Raw genomic sequence first — 26,470 nt, 5'->3', positions numbered from 1 at the left:
AACCTGCACATTTTGATCCAGCTTTCCGAGGCCCGTGTATGATTAGAGAGAGGGTGAGGAGTGGGGGAGAAAATCACACATAAATCAAACCTTTTTCCTTCACCCTCTCAGTCCCCGCCCCCCTGTTGTTGTTTTTTGTTTTTTTTTCCTCCATCAAGGTAAAAGCATTGGATCCCATCTTTGTGACGCCGTCCCAGGAGAAGCACACTCTCTGGTTCTAAAGACACGGCAGACTGGAGGTGACGAATCTAACAGCCAAGCTGCAGCTTTAAGTTCAACCAAAGTGCAGTGCATTACACTACGAACGCCCAAGGCTGAACTTTTCAACTAATGCAGCTTTACGACACCTCAAACACTCTCTCTCTCTCTCTGTGTGTGTGTGTGTGTGTGTGTGTCTGTCTTTATTGGCGTTTTCAGGCCCAGCTGGTGCTGTGAAATCCGACTCCTTTTCGGATACATCTCCACCCTTTAGCTTCACCCTCTGCAGGCAGGTGTGGGCTGTTGTGAAACAGGAAGTGTCCTTGAGTTTACACTCAACTCTGAGCAAATAAAAACCCAAACAGAGCAAGGTCTGGGTCACTCTGTCTCAGAGGTTCACCAAAGCTGCAGTATGTAATGTGTGAAAAAAATAAATAAAAAAGAATAGATATATTTATAGAAATATTTTCCCATTTTTGTTAAAAGTGTCTCTGTGTTGTGACAGTTTGCTATGAGTTAGACAAGCTGCGAAAAGATAAATCTCCTCCACCTCTTCCCTGAGTTCCTGTTGCCTTCTTAAGAAACCAACCAATCAGAGTCAGAGGGAGGGGCTTAGAGCTGTCTATCAACCCCCCATATGCTCCCTACTCAATGTACTAATGGCACAGAAACAACTTACCGTTACAGGAAAACCGTTTATCTGCCTTCATCATTGGCCATGCTAACTAGCCTGACATAGCCTGACAGGCTATGCTAGCTGCAGCATAGGAGAGGAAGGGAGCAGCGCCACTCAGGATGATTGACAGCGCTAAGATCCACCTCCGGGCTCTGATTGGTTGTTTTCAGTTAGCATTGGCAGAAGGCAGAGAAATGTAATTTTTTTCCAGAGGAAAACATTTTCACATAGTGACAGTTTCAACAAAATTGTAAATATCAGGTGGTTTATAAAAGCTATATATTGCAGCGTTAAGCAGCTCATTGTGAATTATTCTGACTGAAATTCCTCCAGATTCCAACTTTAAATGCCACGATGTTGCTTTCTGAAGCACTCTGACGTTATGAGTGGGTAGACGCAAACATGTCCCCCTCTGTCCTCTGTCTCCATTAAACCCCCCGCCCACCTCCCCAAATGTCCTGTGGCTGAACCCAAACTGCAAGATAAAAGTGGGCTGATGGGATTCTGTGGGCTCTCTCCTCCCTGCTTCACCTCAGCACTCTTCAGAAAACGCTTGTTTATCAACTTTCATCTGCCAGCAGAAAAAAAAGTGATTACAGCAGCAGTACTGTTGGTCTGCATCTCTATCTCAGCTATCCGTGTCTCCGCAGACACACAAACCGCTTTATTACAGAAGGGAAGCGGAGCGTCCGTCCGGCCGCTCCACGTTCAGCTGGGATGCCGGGAAGGTGAAAGAGGATTTTTCAGGACAAGTAGCCTCCGGCTGTGACCGCTTCTCAGGTTGCAAACGCATGTGGACGCTTCAGAACGCTTAAAATCACAGGAAAAGGGCAATGAAAAGTGATCAAAGTGACCCCTCCTCTGTTTTTTGTTTTTTATATCTCTGGTTTTATCCTGTCTTTGTGCTGACAGGGAGACTAATCAGAGCTCCTGCTTCCTGTTGGATCACACGCTGCTCATCCGCACCTAAAAACGTGCAAAGCTCATTATTTTACGGTGAAAATTGGAGGAGCGCGAGACAATTAGCTGTTCGCTGGGGGAGGCCCGGATAGGGAGGTGGGAACGACTGGGAGACGAACACAAAATGAGGGAGTTTTTAAAATCAAATCCCATTTTATAAAAAGACAAAATATGAAACAAACGCTTCGGCTTTACTGTCGATCCAAACGAAAGAAAGAAAAAAAAAACCCGTAAACTTTAGGATCAAGTAATACTATTACAGGAGTGGGGCTTACTCTGCTGGGACAATGGAGCAAAGAGGCCTAAATCCAGAGTTAGATTAAACAGGAGGGTGTTCAATCAGTGACAGTAATACCACAGGCCCAGATATACTGGCCTGCTCCTGTTCAGCAGGATTTACAGACAACTTTGTGTGATTACAGAGATCCCCGCAGCAGAGACGGACGGGTCCAAAGGTGGGCTTTGTCTTTGTCAAAAAGCATGAAAGAAACGGCGAGCAAGAGGTCAGGAATGAGTTTATGATGCAGAGTTGATGAGTTCAAACACCATCTTCTGGAGGTGAGTTAAAACAAAGAGCGGCAGATGTCCGATTTTTCAATTATAGGATGATTGGAGGGAGGCGACGGAGGCGCCTGGGGGCGGATTTAGAGGAAACCCCTTCGGGGCTGTTGTGACCTCGGTATCAAATGTGTCACCAGAACACAAACTGTAAGAACGAGAGGCACGACTCATGCATCAAACATTTCTTTAAGTCTCAAATGGATCTTACCTCACCAGTCCTGCCTATTTAGTAGGACTTCTTTTTTTAATTAGCGTTTTTTTAGTTAAATCAATTTCTCTTTCAGAGCTGAGGCATGAAATTCATTCTTCCCGTTCTTTAGATGCAGATGCCTCCTCTCTCCGTTGAGAGCGTACGCGCGGGGCGACCCTGACCTCTGCCAGTGTTGTTTAGATTCTTGATACAGGCTCCGGGAGGAGGAGGGTGCAGTTTGGCCCCCTCTGCTCTTCCACCATGTTTACGGCCCTCCCTCCTCCGGCACCTGCTATCCTCACTGCCGCATGCATTTTAGGCCCTCACAAATACGAGAAGTCTCCTCTTATCACAGGAAAACAAAACAAAACACAAAAAGGGATGCAAAGGAGAAATATCTAGTCTATACTTCACTGTTATGGCCTCCTCTGACAGCATAAGGCACCGATAACCTAATTCTGTAATCCCCTTCCTCAAACTGGGCTACATTATAAAAAGGAATTTTGTGAGGAATTAAATACAGACAGAAACCACTAAATTAATTAATATGTTAAAAAACAAAGTTTTAAAAACAGTCTTGAAGTAAAAAAATTCTACATAAACATTTTTAAAATAATTTCATGGAGAGTGTTGATTCAGTCAGTCATGATTCTCATTTGTTCTCCAACAGATAACAACAGGCTAATATGTTTATATAAGATGAATTAATATGTAAATTATGCAAAGTTAACAAACACCATGAGATTTGTTGATGAAACAGATTCTCTCTTGGAGAAAATTTTTGAATTTGAAACGACTTTAAGTGGCTTCCAAGCGCTAACGCTAAAGTTAAGCACGCTAGCACGATCAGCTTCGGGTGACTTCTCTTGCCTTTTTTTTTTTTTACCTGTTATTCTAACAGGATAAAATCTCATTAAGATTAAAAACTTATTTTTCAAGTGACGTCTGGTCAAGAAGCAGCAAAAAAACAATACAGAATGGCTTTTAGTGCTATTACTAAAATCAAGCGCACCAGCAAGATCAGCTTCAGTGTTTTCTCTTTAGACTTTTTAAAAACCTTTATTTTACCAGGACACAATCCCACCAAGATTACAAACTCGTTCTGTCGTTTTCTATTTTTAAAAGAAAATGACAATCGATGAAAAACAACAACAAAAACCCAGCTTTAAGAACTTTAAGTTTAAGACCCTAAATGAAATAAGTTCAGACATAAGCTGGCAGGGACGTCATGACATGACAAGACATATTCTTTTGAAAGTCGAAGGTTGCTGAGCAGTGCTAGGTTAGCCAACATGGCTGCTGTATACAAAGAATGCAGTTGCAGCTACAAACAGTTTTTGCACATTGGACAGTTTGTGTCTTGTTTTGCACACAGTACTGTACAACTTCTGTTTATGAAAATGCTTCTTTAAAACTGGAAAAAACTTAGTTGACAATTGTTATAAATGTTAGCGATTACACCCGCATTGCCTGCTGCTGGTGGTTATTGAGCCCAGTGGCACTGATTGAATGGTTGCAGTGTAGCTTAGCAGCATCAGTGTGTGTACGCAGATGAATGTCTGATTGTTGTGTGAGTCACTTTGGAGTCCTCAGACTTGATAAAGTGTTGCAAGTACAGGCTATTTTCTCCTGCTCTGACCTTTATTATTATTGTTGTTGTTGTTTCTTTCTATTCAGCTTGGGAAAACAAGCCAGGTGAAGATGGTCTTAATATTTTGTTCCTATTTAATTTAGTTCAATAAGTAACTTTTAAGTAATGTATTAAAGTGTTTTAGGCTAATCAAAATTTTTTTTTTTTTTTTGTGTTCACCTACTCTGCCCAATTAAAATAATAATAAAAAAGTGTGTGTTTTGTTTTGTTTTCTATGTGAGTGGAATTAAAGAAAAAAAGTTAAATTAAGGTGCCAACTCGACACATTTCTTGTAGAATTACAACATTTAGAAACTGGTTAAAGGGGAAAATCGGCCTAAAATTTCACGCAAACAGCAAAAACATTATAGCAAAAGCCTCAGTAATACCACACACCTGGTTCTGTTTATTTGCCTGACTGGTGCTCTAAAAAACTCAGCTGAAGTTTTTTTTTCTTCTTCTTCTTTCCTGCTGGGATGGACGGCAAAGTTACAGAGCACGCTGACATAACGCTCCGCGCATCCTCATCCTTCATCTCCTTCCTCCATCTTAGGACGCAGGTGCTCTGACAAACCACGAGGCGCACACGGAGCACATTAAGCGGTCATGTAAGCAAAGCAAGAAGGTGGGAGGGGGAGGAAGAGGAGATAGGAATTAAAAATAAAAGATCCCAATCTGCACAGAGCCGCTGAATCGCTTCGGGAAAAGCGCTGAAATGAGGCTGCGCTTATTTCTGAGGACTTTTTTTCCCCTTTTCTCTTTGAATCTGCGCACTATGAAAGGCGGCTGACATTTGAAGGGACCATCTCTGGGGTTTTTTTCGCTGCAGAAGATCAAATGGCCAACCCCTCCTTCCCTTCCTCCGTCCATTCATCCATCCTTCTATCCATCCATCTATCTGCATCTTTAAGCTCACCGTCCAAACATCTCCCATTATCGGACACACAGCTAACAGCGGAGAGGTCAGTCGGTCGGTGGAGACATTAAGGGGGGAGATCTCTTCCCGGAGATCAGGAAGGTGAAACTAGAGGACGGGGCGCACTTCAGCTGCGACCCGGTCCAATAAGTTGGAACAAAAATATGGTGCGGGTTTTTTATTATTATTATTTATTTATTTATTACACAGAGAGGACGCTTCAGCTGATAAACTGTGAGCAATAAACACGCAGCGTCACTGAGCATCTGGAGAAGCAGCGCCATGCTTCCTCTGACTATTAAACATTAAAAGCTTCAATCTATTCCCGACTAGACGGAGCACAGCATACACACACTAAAACAGAAAAAAAAATTAACTTTGTTTTGCTGCAAGTTTTAATTCTGCACCAGAAATGTAAAATAAATCAAACAGAATCCAACATCAATCGGGAGAAAAATCCACGTCCCCAAACAATGATGCGGACAAACATGAAAGTTATGCAAAAAGAGCCCGCTCACATCTGATCATCAAACACACACACATATACACACACACATGCGCGCTTATTTCTAGTTACCTGCATCCAATTAGATGTGTTGGTTTTAGGTCCTCGCTGTGCTCTGAGAGTTCCGCCGCTGCTCAATTTGTTCGCTTTAAAAGATATCCCAAGTAAAGATTTGTAAAGAAGAAGAAAAAAAAAAGAAAAAAAAAAAAAAGCAGCTATCCCGTTTCCAAAGATGCGAGGAATGAGAGGAGGGGAGCGGGAGGAAGGTCGCAGCGGCCTCTCCTTACGCGGCGCATCGGCGCATGGCTCCGCATCCACGCGTTAAGATGTTTGTAAGCAAAAACATGGCTTCATTTGCCTTTGTCAGCGAGGAGGAAGGGGGGAAAAAAACGTAATATTGACTTACCTTTCCCTCATGAGCCATTGTACCACCCCCCACCTCCCTCCCTCCATCCATCCCGGCCCCTCTCCGCCCCTCCGAACCCCCCACCCCACCCCCCTCCAACTCCTCCCTCCGCCCTTTGCCATGACATCACGGAACTGTAGTAAAACCTCCAGCATCACATGGGCAGGGCTTAGGACCCCCTCCCCTTTTACTACACACATCCCCCCCTCTCTCTCTTCCCCCTCCTCCCTCTTTAGACTTTCTCTCTCTCTCTCTCTCTGACTTCAAACCAGATTTCCACCCCACATCATTTCCCAGATATGAAGCCCCCCCCCAACCCCACCCCCACCTGCTCCCAACCATTTCAAACAGCATCCTGCCATCACACAGTTCACACCACGCTGAGCTCAGACTTTACACATTTCAAGTTCCACAAATGAAGGGCCAGACTGAGGGATAAACGAATTTTGCAGCTTCGCTAATAGATGACGAAGTTATTTAAATAAAAAATTATTATTATTATTATTATTATTATTATTATTATTATTATTATTATTATTATTATTATTGAAAAAATTAAAGTGAGGCTCAGATTAAAACGCCTATTGTTTTGGTTTCTTTTTATGTAAAAAAGATACGCTAAGAAAAAAAAAGAGAATTTAATTAATTGTAGCAATTTTTATATATTTAACTCTTGTTTAAAATCAGAAATTAGTAGCAATAAGTTGAGTTTGAAAACTAAAAAAACAGAAACTAAAACTATTTCTCAACTTGTTTAGTTTTACTTTAAGAAAAATATCGTTTTCACATCTGTTATGTCCTTTATGCTGAACAGAGATCAAACATAAGAACCAGTTTGGGTTTGAGACATACAGCAGAACTAAATAGTCATACACATTTTAAATAATAAAGTGGCTTATCTATTTTTTATTTAGTTATTCATTTATTTTACTGTCAGCTTCTAAACATTTTAAATTGCTTCTTAAAACTCATTTTTATTCCTTGGCATTTAATTGAACTAGTGTTTGATACTTTGTTTTTATTCATTTGTGTTGTTGTCACTCTTGTACAGCACTTTGGTGCAGTTCTATGCCTGTTTTAAAGTGCTATATAAATAAATTTGACATTGACATTGACATAAACTGCTGTGACAGATGTAGGATAATTAGGTAATAAAGCATTATTAATACTTAAGTTTATAGTTTATCTATAAACTTAGGCATATGCAAACCTTGCAGCCGCTTGGGCGCACCAGATAACCTGACAGGTTGACGAGTTCTACGCAGACTTCAAAAGTACTTTCATGGTTTTAAAGTGAAGGTAACAGAAATCCATATCTGATACATTATCCCAACTGCAATGTTCTGTATTTGAAGAAGCCATTGTGGTGGCTGATGAGCCCATTCTGATTTGGGCCTCAAACATTCTTGGACCGGCTCTGAGTCAATGTTTTTGAACTCAACATTTTCTCCCCGTACTCGTTCTTCGCGGCGGCGTTTCCCAGTAATTCATTCAGAGATTATTACTCCCCCTCCCCACTTGGTTCCAAAATTGATACAGTAGTTGTGTTGATAGTTTGTATATGACAGCATCTGATAACTCCTCTGAACGGAAAGGTTTAACGTCTCTGAAAGGAACTCTGCTGGAAATTATTTATGCGCCGTGGAAGCCGAGCATATCAGCGTGGAATTATCAAGAGTAGAAAAGCAGCTGAAAGAGCGATCAGGGTGAGAAACGGATTTTTTTCTTTTTTTGAACGTTTTTGTAAACAACAAACAGCGAGTCTTGACGGTGCAACTTGGACCCGGCCCCAAAATGTTGCTCACGCCGCGGTTTTTCAGACCATTAGTGGAAATGACAACCATTCATTACAAGCCATTTGAGAATAGTCACCACAAATGCCATCCTTTATCTGCTGTCTCCACGCCACGCACGCAGGGAATATTCAAAAAGCCCAACCTTCAGCTTTCTGAAATTCTATTAAATTCTTATCTCTTTGCAGCAGGCTCTTTTTGTGCAATCCCATTGTTATGCATTGGAGCTGAAATCAATCACCGGGCCGTGCGCGCCGCCATCAGTATGATTTCAGACTGTGGCTGCAGAGAGAGGGAGGAAAGGATTCACAACTGCAGCAACAACAGCATCGACAATCAAATAAAAACAAAGGAGAGGCTGTGGAGGGCTGGGGGGGAGGAGGGATGAAGGAGGAGGGGATCCCTGATCCAAAAGGAAGTGGGAAGTTTGATCCCAGGCAGGTTAGTTTCTACAGAAAGGCCACAAATGAACTCCAACTGCTGCTGCAGCGTTGGGAGGCTTCAGCACTGCGGACAGCTCCGAGGTGAGCTCTGCTCTCAGAACCCCGGAGAGCTCCGCTGCGCCGCTCAGTCACTCCTGGACGTCATTGTCGGAGAAAACAAAGAGCCTCCAACCTGATCTGATCTCAAGTTTAACGGCTTCCTCTCCAAATAAAAAAAAAAAAGCCAGGAGGAAACCCAGAGTTTGAACGTCATTTCAGTTCGCCCTCAATTCACCGCCCGGATCTACTTCCTACCTGTGATCAGCCTGAAAGCATCTGTGGAAAGATGAGGAACTTTAAATTATTCGCTCATTATCAACTAAAGTACAGAAAACTTTTGTGACAATTATGCTTTATCCCTTTTGTAGTGGATGAAAACTTTCACAGTTTTTCTGTCACCATGGAGGAGCAAAACTAACAAAAACTCAAATAAAGTGTTTTGTTTGCAGTTTATTAGTTTTGCTATGACCATCTAGAGTAAATAATAGAAATTAACTTCAATGATCCAAACAGCGTTAGGTAATGTTCAACAATTTCTCTGTACAGAAACTATTTTGTCCATCAGGCAACGAGGTAGTTGTTAACTGTGAGTTTGTGTTTTTACAGTTATACATGTTATAAGGTTTATGGGTTTTTAATAGTATTTTTATTGTGCTTTTTTCCATGTATTGTGAAAAAAGTTTTCCTGCTTGTTCTTATTTATTGTTATGTGATGTCTTCAAATTATGTTCCCAGCCATCCCCTGGTGAAGCTAAAAACTTCAATTCCTAGTATGTCAAGTTCATACGATAACGTGACAATGAACATCAATGTTGATTTTGTACCAAAAACAAAAAAACAGAGAAATTATCTTAATTTTACATACTTATTAAATCAACTTTAAACAAAGACTCGATTAAGAACTACTGAGACTGAACTGAATTTGTAGTTTCAACTGATTTGTTTAACAATCTGCTTTTGATCACGCTAGACAAACTTTTTCACTTAATCTTCCAGAATAAAAAAATTAATAAAAATAAACCCCATTAAAACTGCATTCTATCAAACTGAAACACTTGTCCATGGAGGTCAGAGAAACACAAGAACAACCTGAGTATTCCCAGGACGAGCCGGAGGGAATCAGAGGCGAACTTGAATAATTAAAGGCGGTTCTCTATGCGGGGATCAGGCAGCAGCCGCGCCATCAGCTGGGAAAACTTTTCCTCTGTTGTTCACAAGTATGTCTGGATGCAGATGGCACCGAGGCCTCGCAGCTCTTATGGATATATTGTGCGGCGCTGAGCAGCCAGTATAAATATTACATGGGGGCAGCAGCTGACTGGGCGCTGAGGCTGGGACCGGGGGAGGCCCCTGTAGTCCCTCGACAGATGGAACAAGCCGACAGACTAACACAACAACAAAAAAAAGTTTTTTAATAAGCCCGCAGCCTGGCATTGTCCCCGCGGTACCAGGGCCACACGGTCCCCAAGGGGACCAACTGTCCTTTGTCTGGACTGCATTTTTCTTTCTTTTTAGCGTCTCCTCACAAAGCGACTCAAACTTTCAGCTTTTGCTTTATAGCGCAAACTTGACGTTTCTTGGTCTGGATGTAGAGAAGTTTTAACGTGATTCGTTTCATTCCACTCGGACCTGCAGCCGGATGAGATTCAGGAAATTTTATCCGGCTTATATATATATCTATTTATTTATATATAAATAAATATTTACAATTTATGCTGTGCGTAGTTTTGTTTTCTTTTCATCACGAACTGAAGTCAAACGTATTAAGATGATGACGGAGAGAAACTCGCTCTTTTTAGGCGCCCTTGAGATGCCGGAGCACAAAGTTCATCTCTAGAAAAAAAAAAAAAAAAGTTGCGCAGAAGTACGAGAAAGAAAAAAAAAAGAGTTACGAACCCAGAAAAGAGCGGCACAGCTTCATGTTTGCGCTCCTCTTCTTCCTCCTCCTCCTCTGAGTCTCTTCTGTCCCGCAGCCACCGCACAGAGTCCCGCAGGCAAGTTTAACTTCTGAGCGACAAAGTTTGAAGAACTTTACCGACTCTACCTCCCAGCGACCCCCTCTCACCCACCCATACCACCCCCCCCAAAAAACCCAGGAGTTCAGCCGGTCCACGGGGGGCGGGGCTACGCGCCTGATTGACGCTGAGGAAAACAGCCAATGGGAAGAGGAGCTGGAGCCAATCCAGAGCTCCCAGTGTCAGCTTTCAACAACAATAACGGTGAGCTCCAACAAAGAGCATCTGCTGCGGCCCGAACTTCTCCCGGTCCGAGCCGCAGCCTGAAAACTCTGTCTGCCACCTTATCCTTCACACCTGATTGGACAAAAAAAGAAAGAAAAAAAACCCCTCCAAGAACACTTTCTGAACATAAGACCACATGCACCTGATGGCGCGTGGAGCTGTTTTTACTGGGAGGACTGGTGGACGTGTGCAGGTCGCTGTGGGAACACAAAGGGCGACTTCCAGGAAGGCTTTTCCCGGCTAGTGGAGGCCTATTGACGGTGTCTGAGTCTGGGACGGACAGACACGTCCTCCCTCCCCACAGCAGATGGTCTGCCAGATAATGAGCTCTCCCATTGCTAGCTCCCATTATCCCCCTCATAACCCCCTCCTCCCAGAATACTCATTTTTCCAAGATGGCATAAAGGGGGTTAAAGCAACTACAACACACTCTCCGTTTCAAGTTATCAGAGAAATTATTGCTTTGTAGCTGTTTGTTCTGGTTGGCTTTGCATCACCAAACAGCTCAGCTGCTACCAGCTGAAGGATCTTTTTAAAAAGTGAGTTATTCTGTAGATGTTTCACATAACAAAACTAATCTGATTTCTATTCATCTCTGAATATGTTGCGCTTCAAAAAGAATAACCCAAAAGCTAAACAGAAACCAGCCGCCCTTCAGGTGAAATCAGTTCGAAGTCTAAACTTGTGTTTTCCAACGTAGTGCCGTGCGAAACTTTTTAAACCATCTGTTTCTTTATGTTTTAACTCAGATAAAATCCAAACAAGGCCACGTTAAATGCAGAAGTCGTTTTCCGTTTATGCTGTTAGATTACTTTCTTGATATAATGTAAATTTCTATAAAGTCTTTGCATTGTCCTTCTTCTCTGCTTTGTTTTAAGAAAACAAAACTTCACAGTGCATAAAGTTCTACAAACCTTCTGTCAGTAAAAAGCCAAAGATCTTGTTGTTGACTGAATTTCTTAAAGTAGAAGAATTCCTACGATATCTGAAGAGTTTAAACTACTTTAAACTACACAAAACTTGTGTTGATGGAGACAAGTAATTAAGTTTAACTAAATATTTCTAAATGCCAGCAGTATTCATTTCATTTTAAGTAACAATTGATTTTGTGCATAAAAAGTGAAAGCAGCACAGTTTAAAGACTCAGAATGAGCTCCGATGAAGCTTGAACTCTTCAAAGCTTCATGAGGTATAAGGAAGATGTTTCTTACAAAGCAGCAGACAAGCATAAGAAGACGCGTCTGCAGGTGGACAGGGTCAGATGTTAGAGAGGTTGAGTTTAAGTTCACGAGGAAGAAGAAAACAAAAGGTTCTGACCTTCTGTTTGCAGAACTCTGACCTAAATATCACAGACAATCTCTGCAAAGGCCTGGAATGAGCTTTGCTCTTTCGATGCCATTTTCCCAAAGCTGCGAGCTTCTGGGACCCTCAGAGTGAATCTCTTCACCCTCAGCCCTTCTCAGACGCCACCTGACAGAAATGACTCTGGCAAATAAATAAAACTTCAAAATTATTTCTCTCTTACAGCCAGGTTGTACCAGTGACAAAGTAAAGTCGCTTTCAGAGACGTGAAGTTCCAACCTGAGAAAACATGAATCTGTCTCAGTTTCAGCACCACACCACTTCATCTTCCTGACTCCGCCCTCCCCTGCCCCCCCTGTCTGTGGTTGGCCAACGTTAAAAAGAACTGTAAACTTACAGACAGAACGAGATTAGATTTTGGCTCTGACCGCCGCCGCCGCCGCTGCCGTCCTCAGACTCACGGAACAACAAGCCTTCAGTCGGTGGGCTCCATGAGGCCTGAACAAAGCGCCTCAGTGTGGCACATCAGGGGTGAGAAAACAGCATATGGGCATGTTAATGAAGGACGGCGTCTTTAACCCAGGACTTCAGCCTGAACTCTCACCGCTCAACAGACTCTGCTAAAAGCCAAATAGTGCTTTCTGGCTCACATGGAGACAATTAGTTTTGATTTGGACAAAACTCATCTGGCTGTAGTCTGTCTGACGGCTTCAAAATATGAACAAAAGAAAGGAACCAATATCACTCGCTAAAAACAAAAGTCCCCCCCCCTATTATGACTTGCTATAAAGTATAAAACATCCAGAATTAAAAAAAAACAACTAAACTTTCTGTCTTCTTTATGCTATTATACAATACATAAAGTTAATAAACTACATAGAAAGTCCAATAAGTTTCTACCCAAACTGAATAATTGTGTGTGGATCGTGCTGATCGATCAGAGTGAGTGCTTGTGTCGTTGCTGCATTATTGTTTTCTGAACTGCAAGGAAAAAAAATTCAATCGGTGATGGGGCATGACAACACCGACAGAGAAAAAGAAACACCAAACGTTACGATTCAAAATTAATTAAGCAAATAAACTGTGTGATTTTAGTTGTTGTCACGTGAGGAAATGAAAAGGAGACATTTTAAATACATCAGTGATAAATAAGCAGGCATATCTTTGGGCAGCTCAGTTTCAGCGGCTGCACTGTCAGTGTTTAACATATCAGAGACATCTTCCTGTCAGTCACAGGGCTGCAGGAAGAGCAGAGAGGTCAGGGGTCAGCTGTCTGAGTTTTCATTTCTGAAAAGAAAAAAAAAACTATGTTGAGATCTGAATTTATTTTCATTTCATCAAATATCAGACGGGAAAAACCTTCATAGTTCTGTTGTCTCTTTCTGGATATCTGAAGATGTGAAATGCTACGGCTTTCACACGGTTTACAGACAGAACATACAGAAGTGGTAATTCTGCTGATAAAAACGTCGATCATAGATTTTGTCCAAAACTTTTATTTCTGGACCAAAGCAAAACAAAATTATTCAAAACTGATGAATTTAAAATATATCCAGTTAAAATTTACTGTAACTAAGGGCAACATGTTTTCAGGCTGCGGGAGGAAGCAGGAGTACCCAGAAAGAACTTAAAACATCAGAGTCTCATTAAATCTCATAATCAGTAACAAATACAGCTGCATTAGTGGATCTTTACTTATATATATCTAAAAAAAATAATAATAATTCCATAATTATGGGTCCAACTAACTGACATGCTGTTATTTTGGTCTGGCAGGTTTACACACACACACACACACGCACACGCCCACACACACCCACACACACACACACACGCACACACACCCATACGCACACACACACACTGCCCGTCTTCATCTCAGTACAAAGAAAAGAGTGACAGAGGGACACAAATCTGGAATAAATTCACTGCTGATTAAAGTCCCTTTCTGAGTTTGTGGACAAAGAAGGTGTCACTGCTGAGGAGCACACACTCATATAGAAGAACTGGAGGCAAATGAACAGAAATTAATGCACAGACTCTCCTCCTCTTCTGTAGCAAACAGCTGAGCTGAGCCTCCAGCTGTCCGGCAGACAGTGAGGACAAACCCGCTTCAAACACGCCAGGAAAAGGGAAACAGAACCTTGTTGGTAACATGTCCCACGTGACATCATCTGTCTTCAACTTCATTATGTTTACTCAAAAGTTCCCTCCTGTATGAGTCGTTATCCGACATCTGGAGCTTTATTTCTGTTTGACGTGGCAAAGAGAATAAAGCTTCTCGAATCTCTGCCGCTGTTAGCTGCTTCTCTTTGGGCCGCAGACAGGAAGCCGTGCCGACGTTTGGCAGCAGGGTCCTGCTCCCGGCCTGATGATAACAATCAGGATCATAATGCGACGACTTTATTGTTCCGCGCTCCCTCCCTCTCCATCTCGTCCACTTTCACACCCCCGACCTCGCTCGCTCTTTCTCTCTAACATCCGTGGTGGCGTGATCATACCCATATCTGTCAACTCCCATTAGACACGGATAAGTGCATCATCCACGAGCCGACACACAGATGGGATTTGTGGGAAAGCACTTTAAACTTCTGTCTGATGTACAGTGCCGCACAAGACAATTCTGGATCCAGTCCTCATTTCTTCGCACTTTCCGTCCAAGCCAACGTTAAAATAAATGCGTGTTTGGCTGCTCACCGCTGTTTACCTGACCATTTTCAGAGGAAATGTATTTCAAATGTTTGTTCAAGAAGCAACTTAATGCTAAAATACGACTCATTCAGCCTGTAAAAAAGGCATTAAGTCTTTGCAGGTTCACACAAACCCAATTGCACAGAACCCATTTTAAATATGGTTTGCCATTTCTCTTACTGTAAAAAACAAAACAAAACAAAAAACACAACAAAAATTATTTTTAATGATGCACAGGTTTCCAGGGATTGTTCATATAATTGCCTTTTTCTGCTACTGCCGACAGACAGGCGCTATTAGGCTATAAGGGTTTTCTACCAGTAACTAGGAAGGCAACGATCCACTTTTTTCAATTTCCAATACTAATATAGATATCAGATCTTTAGTGTCTGCCGATATCAATCCAATACGGATAAACAGTGCAGAATTGACTCAAAATGTTTTTTTAAATATACTTAATTACTCTGCACCAGTACAGCTCAAACATGTAAAAACACAACTTTGGGCCGCAGACAGGAAGCCAATCACACATCAGCGCAATCAGAAGTGTGACAGCCCGTGTCAAATAAATAATAAAGAAACTGACAACAACAAAGAGTTGACTATCCTGGTCAAACCATGGAAAAATAAACTGCAACAAACTTTTCAAATGAGGTCAGAGAGTGAAATTGGGAATTTTAAATTTGATGTCAAATAAATAAAGCACGACGTCACAGATCTGAACCCAGGAACCTTCTTGGCAGCAGTGCTAACTGTGCAGCCCCTAAAGGTTTGGAAAATACAGCTGAAAAGGTTTCTTTAAAGAGCTCAATAATACAATACAACAAAAGAAAACCCTTAATTCTTTACACCTAATGATGCAATCAACGACATCATGACCCAATGCAAACAGGAAGTGCCATTCTCTGGAATGAGCAGATTATATTCGCTTTGGTCGTGCCAGTCTCCATGTTTCCATGGCACAGAAAGCAATGTTTTTGGTGTTTATTGGACATACAGAACTGACCAGCAGTAGATAATCTGATTTTCACTTCGATGGATGAAAACAGGATTCTAGGTTTCTCGGGTGACACAGTTGCAGAACAAACGTGTCAGATTAAAGCTAGCTGGAGAAGTGACTCGTGTTTTTATTTTATTTTTTTATTAAAGAGGAATTCTACATTTGCTAAAATCTGACATCACTCCATTTTTGTCTAGATTTTGTGAAGAAGGAAGCTGTGCTCAGTTTCTTCTCCAGAGGTTTTCATGTTGTTTCTTTCAGTGGTTCTTGGCCCAGCGTCCCCACAGGCGAGGAGGGAACTGGTTGCTCAAAGGTTTTGGTTCGTTTGACACAGTGCAGTGTGAAAGAAAGAGAACTGCAGCAGTTGAAAATTTTATAATCTTGATCCCCAATCAACCTGAGTCTATCTGACTACCAGTCCGGTGCACAAAGATGAAACATAGTTCATTTTCTCCACTTTTGTTCAGCTCATTCGCTTGATTAGAATGTTGGACATCCTTGTGCCTCTTTTGGACAAATCATGTCTCCGTGCATGGCATCTTTTGAAAAACTCTTTGTTTCCACATAACTCAGGAACACATTGATTTTTCAGTCAATATTTCAGCCTAAATAAAAAGCAAAAGGCATATGGTTCACCCCATGATGTCACCAGCAATTTATAAAAGTGTTGTCCACATCTAAAAAGTGTCCGTCCATCCATCATCATACAGTGAGTGATGGTTCCAGCGGTCAACGGCGATGAGAGACGGGGTCACCCTGGACAAGTTGCCAGTCCATCACAGGGCAACAAAGAGACAGATGGGACAAGGAGAATTTAGAGACACCAATCAACCTGACAGTCATGTTTTTGGACTGTGGGAGGAAGCCGGAGAACCCGGAGAGAATCCACCATGCACAGAGAGAACATGTGAACTCCTGGGCCGGAATTTGAACCCAGGACCCGTTTGCTGCAAGGCAGCAGTGCTACCAGCTGATCAACTGTGCAGCCCATCTTAAATTTTTTTTTTTTTTATTTAACCTAGAATAGAATTTTTCAACACTGATTTCATTTTAGTTTTTGTGCTAATTTTATAGTCCTTTTATTAAAAATTCCACGGGTCAGCCCTTTAGGAGTTGACTCATGTTCCCCTGGCTCTTTTCTTACTTCTGGATCCCATTTGTCTTCTTTGCAGGATTTGCAGTTGTTTTTCTTTACAATCAAAGGAGTCAAAGTGGAAGCAAAAGGCCAGAAGACAGAGAAAGTTTGGTCTGGGTGCCAGTTTGGATGATTGTCACCTCTGGAGACTCCTCCCCCCCCTCTGCTCACCCAACCCCCTCCCCTTCCTACTTACCCCCCCTGTGCAGAGGAGGAGCTGAGGCAGGGAACGAGGTCATCCCTGCCAAAAGGCATCTCATGGCCTGGTTCCTCTGCCCCGTCACTTGGCCTGTCACTTCCCCTGATCCACACCAACTCTGGAGCTTTTTTTTCCTGTCCTTTTTACCGTAATGTGGGGATTCTTAGGAGAGCTGAAAAGCCTGCAGCCATGAGACAGCTTCCAGGGGGGATGTAAATAAGACGCCCCCCAGCCCCCTCAAACCTCCCATCTTGTCCAGACTAACATCCCAGCAGTTACCCTAACCCTCCCTGTAGAGGTCCCCTGCCTGACCCCGTGTCATCCTGCAAAGTCACTGACTCAGATTCTTCAAGGCCACCCTTCACTTCCACTCCTCTGTCAGGCCTCCATCCCCTCTTTTACCCAGTAACCCCCCCTCACCCCTAACCCCCTTTCTTAGCAGGCTCCATCTTTTAGCTCTTCACCCTCTCCGCCACAGCAGCAGGCCGGGCAAATACGCACCCCGAGCAGCGGTAAATACAGGCAGCACTTCACAAACAAGGCCTGATTACAATGACAAAGGCCGCCACACTTTAGGGAGGAGCTTGGAGCAATTTGGAGGCTGCGGGGGCCATTGAGCGAGTGGCATACTTAATGGGCTTTGTGCGCCAGAAGAAAAGGGTCTGAGCTTCTGGGCCCAGCTGTCACCGCAGAAAATATCAGACTGACATAGCACCCGACACTCTCTGGCTTGCTCTCTTTTCTTCTTCTCCCCATCACCCCACCTCTCCCTCTTTCTCTCCCTCTTCTCTTTGCACTTTTTTTCTCCAGTTAGTGCGCACAAAAAAGTGAAAGCTGGAGAAGGGAGAGGGAAAAAAAGCTAAATGAGAACTCCCTCGCTTGATCTTGCACACAAGCGAGCAAGTAAACACGGTTCTCTCTCTCTCGTACACACACACACACACGCACGCACACCCACACACACGCACACACGCACACACACACACACACACACACACACACATTAAATGCACAGTAGGCTGACTCTGCAGCAATTACTCAAACCCTAAACCCAGAGGGATAAATGACATTATTACATTTCACTACTTAATTACGTATGTGGATAGTTACTAAGCGTTAGCCATCATGCATGCATAATGCAGTAAGATATAGTTTGTTTTGCTTCATAAAGCATCCTTTCATAACCAAATATATGGCAGCATAAAAACAAATTAGCACATGAGATGGTTTTCAAAAAAAAGTTGCAAATATATGATCGCAGATCCTCACAAAGCAATAAATAAAAAAAAAAGAAGAAACATTTAGTGGATTTCCAGCAGTGCCAAACAAGAGTTTATTTTGTGGAAATTATTTTGCTCCAGTGATAATGGGCTTGGCGCAAAAACAAAGACTTTCAGAGATCCTCTGAAGCAGCGCTCTCTCTCTCTCTCTCTCTCTCGGTTCCGCTTTTCAGAATCCTCGTATGCAGAGAAGCGCTCACACTCCAGATCCAACTGTATTACACCAGCTCTGTGACTTATGGCACTGTAACCCTGAGCACAACATACACACCCACGCACACGCACGGAGAAGAAGAAGGAGAAGAAGAAGAAAAAGAAGAAGAAGAAAAGAGCCAGCAATCACACACTGGAGGCGAATGCATAAACACATGCGTGCACGGTCGCACAACGCTGCATTATTGAAACCCAGCACACAAAACCAGAGTTGGATGTTGTTTCACCTAATCTCTTTGATACCACTGTGGTGCTGCTAAGCTCCAGAAAATCAGCTTAGCAGATGTCCTAAAGTGTAGGTGGCTTGTTTCATAAGGCAAGAGAAGATGCACGGAGACGAGGGGAACGAAAGGAGCGTGGGGGCAGGGCAAAAAGATTTGGAACTGCTCCCTGAGTTCAACTCAATCCCCTTTTCACTTCAGTCTGCCAGGCACAGTTGTTAAAGCGAACCAAAAGATGCTCCCCTCCACCCGCCCTGCATCTTGATCGTCCCCTGCAGCCTCTCACTTCAGAGCGCTCCCTCTAAATGTGTGTCTGTTGTCTTTATTCAGCCAGTGAAGTTGTCTTATTTCTGATAATGACGGTGATAATGACTGTAATGAGGACCTTTTGTTTTTTGGGGGGGGGGGTTGCACATGCTACTTTCACTTCAAGCTCCAACCTGTCCTCAGATGTCAGCTGATTACATTCACAACTGAAGCAAGCTGTCGCCCGCACACTCATGTAGCCGCATGCATTATCGGCACAAATGAGACATCTGTATGCAAATGCCATTATGTGGACGGCGATGGGGGCTCGACGTGGGTCGGCGGTGAGTGATGTAGTGATAGTGAAGGAGGGACTGGAGAGGGCTGGCCTATGAAGGAGCGAGCAATACGGTGCTCTGTATCATTTATTCCTCCTCCGGTTTCAGAGATTGTTGCCATGTTGGTTGATAGTCCAGCAGAATCACATACAGACATTTTTCTTTTTCTTTTTTCAGCCCGATCAATTAACAAAACTGTTAATCTTCTGAGATACTTCCATGTTAACATAAAAAAGGTCAATGACCTTGTTATTCTCCCTCAGTCAATGTGCTCAATTCTTCCCCTCAGTCATGTGGTGCGCAAAGGCATATCAGTGTCATTATATTGTTCAATAATTATAGTGTCTCTAGGTGTTTCACTGGGTTGGTCTCATCTCAGACGGGAAGGGGGAGCTGGAGGACAGGGATGAGGTGAAGCGGCTGTCAGAGTGGTTCAAAGTCAATAACCTGCTGCTCAACATCTCCAAAACAAAGGAGCTGGTGATCGACTTCAGGAAGAACAAAACGGACATCCAGCCTCTCACCATCAGTGGGATCTGTGTGGAGAGGGTCCCAGTGTTCAGGTTTCTGGGCATGGAGTTGGAGGACAAGCTAACCTGGAGCACCAACACCAAGGAGCTGCTGAAGAACTGAACTTTCTGAGAATCCTCCAGAAGAACTGTCTCCCCTCAGACCTGCTGCAGGCCTTCTGTCACTGCTCCATAGAGAGTGTGCTCACGTGTCTGGTACGGCAGCAGCACATCCTCGGACAAAAAGGCGCTCCAGAGGGTTGTCAGGGCAGCAGAGAGAACCACAGGCTGCCTCCTCCCCACCATGGAACAGATTTACACTTCCAGCCTCTGCAAGAAAGTTCTGGACATTTTAAATGACTCTTCACACCCTGACCATGGTCTCTTCCAGCTGCTGCCACCAGGCAAGAGATACAGAGCAATAAAAACCAGGACAAATCGCCTAAGAAACAGTTTCTACCCGATGGTAATCATGGCACTAAATTTAAAGGCATGAGAACTTCTGCTCTTGACAACACTCTGTTAAAAATGTAAACTGTATATTCTGAGACACCTCCAGGCGCTGCAACCATCTTCTGATGTCTATTTATTTCTCGTTTTGTGCTGTTTGTTTCTTCATCTTTTTATGTATGTATATTTACATTGTGTGTTGTGTATGTGTATATAACCTGAACTTTAACTCAAGTCAAACACGGCCTACATCTCGTTGTAATCTGTTGATGACAATGACAAATAAATCTTATCTTATCTTATATTAAATACATTCCAATTTTTGTTTGCATATATTGTGAACAAAACATGCTCACAATGCATGACACTTTTCACTAAGCATACATTTCTCAAAGCTATGGATCTCAGTTTTGTGTCTCTGTGGACAGAATAAGGGTTCACTAATCACAGATTATATTTTCAAGAATCTGTAATCAGTGCAGAATAATTCAGTCCAGGTTTGACTAGCTCACCTGTTTATATGTCTGGTCTAATTCTAAGAAGAAACATATACCAAAAAAACAACAACAAACAAAAAAAAAAAGCTAAAATAGCTACTATTGTTCCAAATTATTTAATGTGTATTTGACCAAACTAAGGATGTTGGGTAATTAATCAGAAATTATTAGACCCAGTCAGACCCCTTGAAGAGAGTAAAATAACTCTTCAGTTCAGCACTCAAGGCTCGATCAAGACGTCACAGTTAGCATTGTCAGCCTCTAACGGCTAGTCAGTCATGATATTTATGCACTTCTTACAACTCATTCTGACCTTGTCTGTTGCGGTTTTCTTTTTAACAAAAAAAATGCTCACAAAAAGCTCAACTGAAAAATGTTGGCGCTTGTGTAACTAAGTGCTGCTAACCAGTATGATGAATAGTCTGTAAAAGGCGACTGTATATCAATCAATCAGGGAGACTCAGTCATTTTTTTTCCTTTCAAAAGAGTCTCGAACAAAAAATCAAGATTAAAACACACCGACCTTCACACCCCGGACTTATTACAGTGGTTCATGTTTCCTTCACCAGATCAAGTCACAATCTAAAAGCAACTGGATGAAGCTTTAGGAGACAAATTTGACTATAAGACTACAAATACTATAGCATTTTAACATGTTGTGGCATGAGCTCTAATCCTGCTCCAGTAAGATAAGATAAGATAAGATAAGATAAGATAAGATAAGATAAGATAAGATAAGATAAGATAAGATAAGATAAGATAAGATAAGATAAGATAAGATAAGATAAGATAAGATAAGATAAGATAAGATAAGATAAGATAAGATAAGATAAGATAAGATACAGTAATTTTATTTATATAGCACATTTTCAGCAACAAGGCAATTCAAAGTGCGTAGTGTGAACTACAGGATGAAGTACACCATCACTATTTCACTTCAGGACTGATCATAAACCATCAGGATGGGTCGGCCTTGTGAGAGGCTGGAACAGCTCAGGACAGGTGGTCCCAAGTCCTGTCCTCTTTCATCTACTCAGCCAGGATAAAACTCATTAAGATCAAACATCTCTTTTACAAGAGCGTCCTGACAAAAAAAGAGTGTCCTTGCCTGGGACCTATGAAGATGCCATCCTGCAGCGTTTGCCTGCATCCCTGATCCAACACACCTGAATGAAATGACTGAATTCTCTCACCTGCAGTCATTCAGCTCTGCAGAGGACATTAATTTGGTTCAGGTGTTTTTGGTGACAGGATGCATCTAAAAGTTGCAGAACTCTAAAGGCCTCTAGGGCCCCGTGTCTCCTGTGGCCTAGAGACATATCTGTGATCCATGTTCAGCAAACTCCTTTTATCTCAGCCCAAACCAAGACAGTCTTCAAACTCTAGTCTCTGTAAGAAACGTAGCAAACATCCTCATTAGATCCATTTCCCTGGAGGTGTGTAGGATTTTTCCAAGGAGGGCTGTGGGCGCGGAGACTCTACGACAAAACCCTTACAGACCGTTACCACTTCATTCTTTTCTTAGCATCTCAGCGTCCTTTGCAGTATTTCAGTCAATTGTGGCGAAACTTTTGTTATGATGACATGACATCACTGATTATTATGTTTTATGAATACAACAAAAGGTACAGAAAAGTTCTGGGTTCAAATTCCGGCCTGAGGTCGTTCTGCTGGGAGTTTGCATGTCCTCCTGGTGCATGCTTGGGTTGTCTCTGGGACTTTCAGGTGACCTGCTCTCTCTGAACTTCCTTTTTAGTTTAAATACTCTTAAAATTAGTGTGCAAAAACACTGCTTTAAAATAACGACAGAGGAGATTTAAAATGAGTTTAAAATGAGTTTTAAAAGAGTTTTAAAATGCTACTCTAACTTCCTACTGAAGCTGCTGTGCTGTGAAAAACATTTCCTTCTGCCTACACTAAGCTGGGCAAATACAAAGTGTAGTTTTCAAACAAAGGCATCCCTCATTGGATGAAAGAAGAATTGAATCCACAGCACCTCAATTCAGTTGGTGTCCAGAATTTGACTAGGCCACACTAAAACCTGTACTGTTTGAGCAATTCAGAAACTAAATCGTACTAACATTTAATAAGTTGTGGGTACCGTACAGATTTTCACATAGGCTCACGATGATTTGGATAGCTTTTGAGCCTTTTTTCTTTAATATATGAAATTATTATTATTAGAAAAAATGTGTTTTGAATTTACTCGAGTTATCTTTGTCAGATGTCAGCATTAAGCGTGTCAAAAACAGAAAAAACCTGTAAGGTGGTAATTCTTCACTGTCTCAGCGCTGCGATGCTAATGGAGGCTGTAATCCGAACAGGAAGAGGAGATTTATTTTCTCTGGTGTTTGTTCTCTTCTAACTCTACAGCTAACACGCTTCCTACCACTTTATCTCCCGCTGCTTTATTTCTGTGTGTAAAGTGTAAAGCTGCTCTTTGCCAGTATATTCTCCATGATGAATATTCTTGAAGAAAATAAATAAATCATAGTCCAATGTGGATCAACAAAAAGAAAACCATTTAGTCAAGGTGGGAAGCATAATAATCCATCCTATTTTATTAAATTTTTTTCTTAAGAAATGTTTGATGATACTAAAGTATCTAAATTCAAAACAATGCAAACATTTCTGAACAACTTTACCTTTAAAAAAAAATCTCTATTGGAATAGCAAGTCTGTTGTTTGATTGGTGGTCACACCAAATGAATTTGATTAGTGCTTTCCTGTTTACTGCGCTTCGTGTAAAGTGACAAATAAAAGCTGCTCATGAAATTAGTTTTGAAAGCATTCTTACTACTCGCATTGCCTAATCCAAAAGCTCTTTTCTACATTTCATTTATGGACGGACAAAGGCAGCGCCAAAGACTCAATTCATTTAGAAGCTTTCTAAAATAATTGTATGTTTGGCGCAAAATCTAATGTCTAGTTATTTTCAATACACACACACGCATGTGTGTGAGGGCGTGCGCACACACACACACACACGCACGCACACACAAACACACAAACACATCCAGGATACAAGATGGTGGGGAAATAAAGTTGAACACTAATAATTTGTCGGGGAACCAGACGGTGCAGTTGGAGCTTCAAAGATCAATGACAAGTTAAAAATGTCCCCTAGATCTGAAGAAGAACAAGCAAAATGACTGAAAAGCTGGAACTGGTAGTGTAAGGTAATGCTGTGGGATGTTAGTCAAGTGGAGCCAGGTGTGCTAAACGTGGGACAAAGAGCAGGTGGCAAACACTGCATGCATCTTATTTATTGGCAAAGACGTCATGGCCCCGCTCCCCATTGTCTGCATCACACACAATATCTGGTAAGCTTCATCGATCTGGCAGATTGCACAATGGTCAAATGTTAGCAAATTGGACAAAAATCAGATCCAATCATTTAAAACTTCTACAGAGCCCACGCCTCCAGTAAACAAACGTTTCTTAACAGCCGAGGGTGGAGACAGTCTGTACGAAGCAAAACGGAGAACGAGGAGCAGGTTTCTACCAGGCTATCGCAAGAATTAAACATGGCAGGGGCGTGCTGTGGTGGCGGAGGGGGTCAGCACGCCCCATGTTTGGAGGCCTTAGTCTTTGACGCGGACGTCGCGGGTTCGACTCCCGGTCCCGACGACCTTTGCTGCATGTCTTCCCCCCTCTCCTCACCCGCTTTCTTGTCTGCCTACTGTCGCAAAATGTGAGCAACTAGCGCAGCAAAAACTCTTTGGAAAAAAAAAGGGGAAAAAAACCAAAAACATGGCTGATTATCATGTGGTAGAAAGTAATCTGAATTTCAACAGTCAGCCAAAAGTTGTTGTCCTCCAAAGTAACCCCTACTGGTGGAAACATGCCCAAACAGCGATAGGATGGATGGACGAGTTCATAAGCCTGAACATGCAACTTAATTGCGACCACAAACTGTTTGAGTTTGTAATGTTTTCCAGAATGTGAACACCTGGAATTGGGGATGAATTGTTACAACTTTCAGTCTTTCGCCACTACACAGTTACCACTAAGGCTCATTAGTACAACTGTTTGGAGAAAGCTGTTCTGTTGATGGTCATCAAGGTCCTCTGTGTTAATCAAATTATTCTATTGATTTTTGTGATGATTGTTTAAGCAGTGCATGTTACAGACACTTCCAATTACAACAGGATACGTTTCATGACCCGTTGGAACCTTAAACACACAGACCTGAAGTCAGGCTTACATCTGGAAAATAGTTCCTATGTCGCTTCCAAAGCTGAAAAGGTAGAAAATTGAGCTTTTACCTCCATAGCTTCTGAAAACATAAAGAAACAGATTATAGAGGGAAATCAGCTTAATGATATGTGTGTGCATGCATGTGTGTGTGTGTGTTGTTTTAGAAGGCATAATGACTTATCAGAAAACTATTTGCGGAAAAGAAGGAGAAAAAAAAAGGCGTGTAGTGAATGTCTTGTGGTGATCCTCTGGTTCATAAAACAAAACAAAGTAAATCCCATATTAACACAGTTTCTTAGACGTTAAGCTTCGTCTGTTTACTCTGCACACAGTAATAAAGCCAAACAGAACAAGTATTCAGAGAGAAAAAAAAACCTTGGGATCTTAATTTGAACTCAACATAAACAGGATATCAGGCTTCCGTTCTCGTTGCGTTGTAACTTGAAGCTCAAATCATGAGCCAAAGCTAAATGCCACGTAGCCTTTTTACTGGGCTTCAAAGCAGACAATGTATATTTTTTTGTAGACATAAACATTTCGGAAAAACCTCTCAGAAATGGAGTACGAATATGTATATGATAACTCCCAGCAGTAGCACACTGCTTGTTACTGCAGATGGAGAGGTGATTGTTTACCTGACAGATGGGATCAGAAGAGTATTTTTGAAGTGAATTGAAAAATAAACTAAAGCTAAAAAAAAAGAGGACACAACCCAGCTCCTGCCATGGCCGCTACTGTCATTAATAGGGCAGAGAGCTGTCAGACCGCTGAAGAGTGTTGATTACGAGCAACATGGATCAATCGGTAAACTTCAATAACGTCTCTTCCTGAACGTTTACCCAAAATAATTAGCTGCAGCAGCTACTTTTTTTTCATAGTGTCTGAACAAAATTAATATGCAAGTGTACGTTTAGCTTAAATTCCAACCATTGCATGAACAGTGTTAGTTTGACGTAACTATTTAAGGCCAGATAATGTGATGGTGTAAGAAAACTCGGCGTAGATGAACTTATTCATCTACACCGAGTTTTCTCACAGGTCATAAAAAATCTGGAACAGAGAAAGAATGCTGGTCAGAACTGGAGCAGAAGTTATGTCAACATGAACTCTGTCAGAAATGTAGTTGTGAGTCTCTGAGTAGCATAAATTATTTTAGGTATCTGACTTGTTCCTCTTATAAAACATTCGCCTGACATTCTGTTTCTCACTGCTAGTGGTAGCTCTATGCTATCACTGCCTCCATCTTGGGGGAACATTGTGTCAAGACTTGTGCTAACTCTTTGTTTTTTGCTAACATTTCTAAATTTCGTACATGGAAGTGAATATAACTGTCACAATCTTCAAGTCCTACACAACTGTAGCAGCTTAGCTTCTTATGCTTCTACATTAGAGGTGGGGATTGATCCTAAATATCAATAACATTGACACCGAGTCGGTATCAGTATCGGATCGATATCGATACTTTAGTTTCAGATTGCCTCTTGAATTTTTATTTTCTTTTTTTGTATTGTAGTTTCTCAACTCTACTGTAAAAAAAGGTTTTGTTTTCATTTGCTCTCAAATAATTATTCTTTGATTCTTTGATTATTCAGAAAACAAATTTACTTTGTTTCTCTATTGTTCCTGTTTATC

The 26,470-nt window shown here is 41.9% G+C and overlaps 1 protein-coding gene across 3 annotated transcripts in view; it reads right to left on the bottom strand.

The window, feature by feature from the left end:
• Positions 1-26,470, bottom strand: part of myt1b (myelin transcription factor 1b) — a 138,076-nt gene that overhangs the window by 48,187 nt on the left and 63,419 nt on the right. The window contains exon 1 of one of the 3 annotated variants that reach the window (XM_044128218.1): positions 10,214-10,370. The exons of 1 other annotated variant lie outside the window; for it this stretch is intronic. In XM_044128218.1, coding sequence (XP_043984153.1) covers positions 10,214-10,238 — 25 coding nt within the window. In that variant the 5' untranslated portion in view covers positions 10,239-10,370. Of the gene's footprint in view, positions 1-5,708; positions 6,083-10,213; positions 10,371-26,470 lie in introns of those variants that run through there. One more of the 3 variants, XM_044128227.1, reaches the window with a different exon arrangement.

The sequence above is a fragment of the Gambusia affinis genome, linkage group LG01 (assembly GCF_019740435.1).
Source record: "Gambusia affinis linkage group LG01, SWU_Gaff_1.0, whole genome shotgun sequence".
Taxonomy (NCBI): domain Eukaryota; kingdom Metazoa; phylum Chordata; class Actinopteri; order Cyprinodontiformes; family Poeciliidae; genus Gambusia; species Gambusia affinis.
The sequence above is the reverse complement of the archived record's forward strand: the minus strand, read 5'-3'. Positions and strand labels throughout refer to the sequence as shown.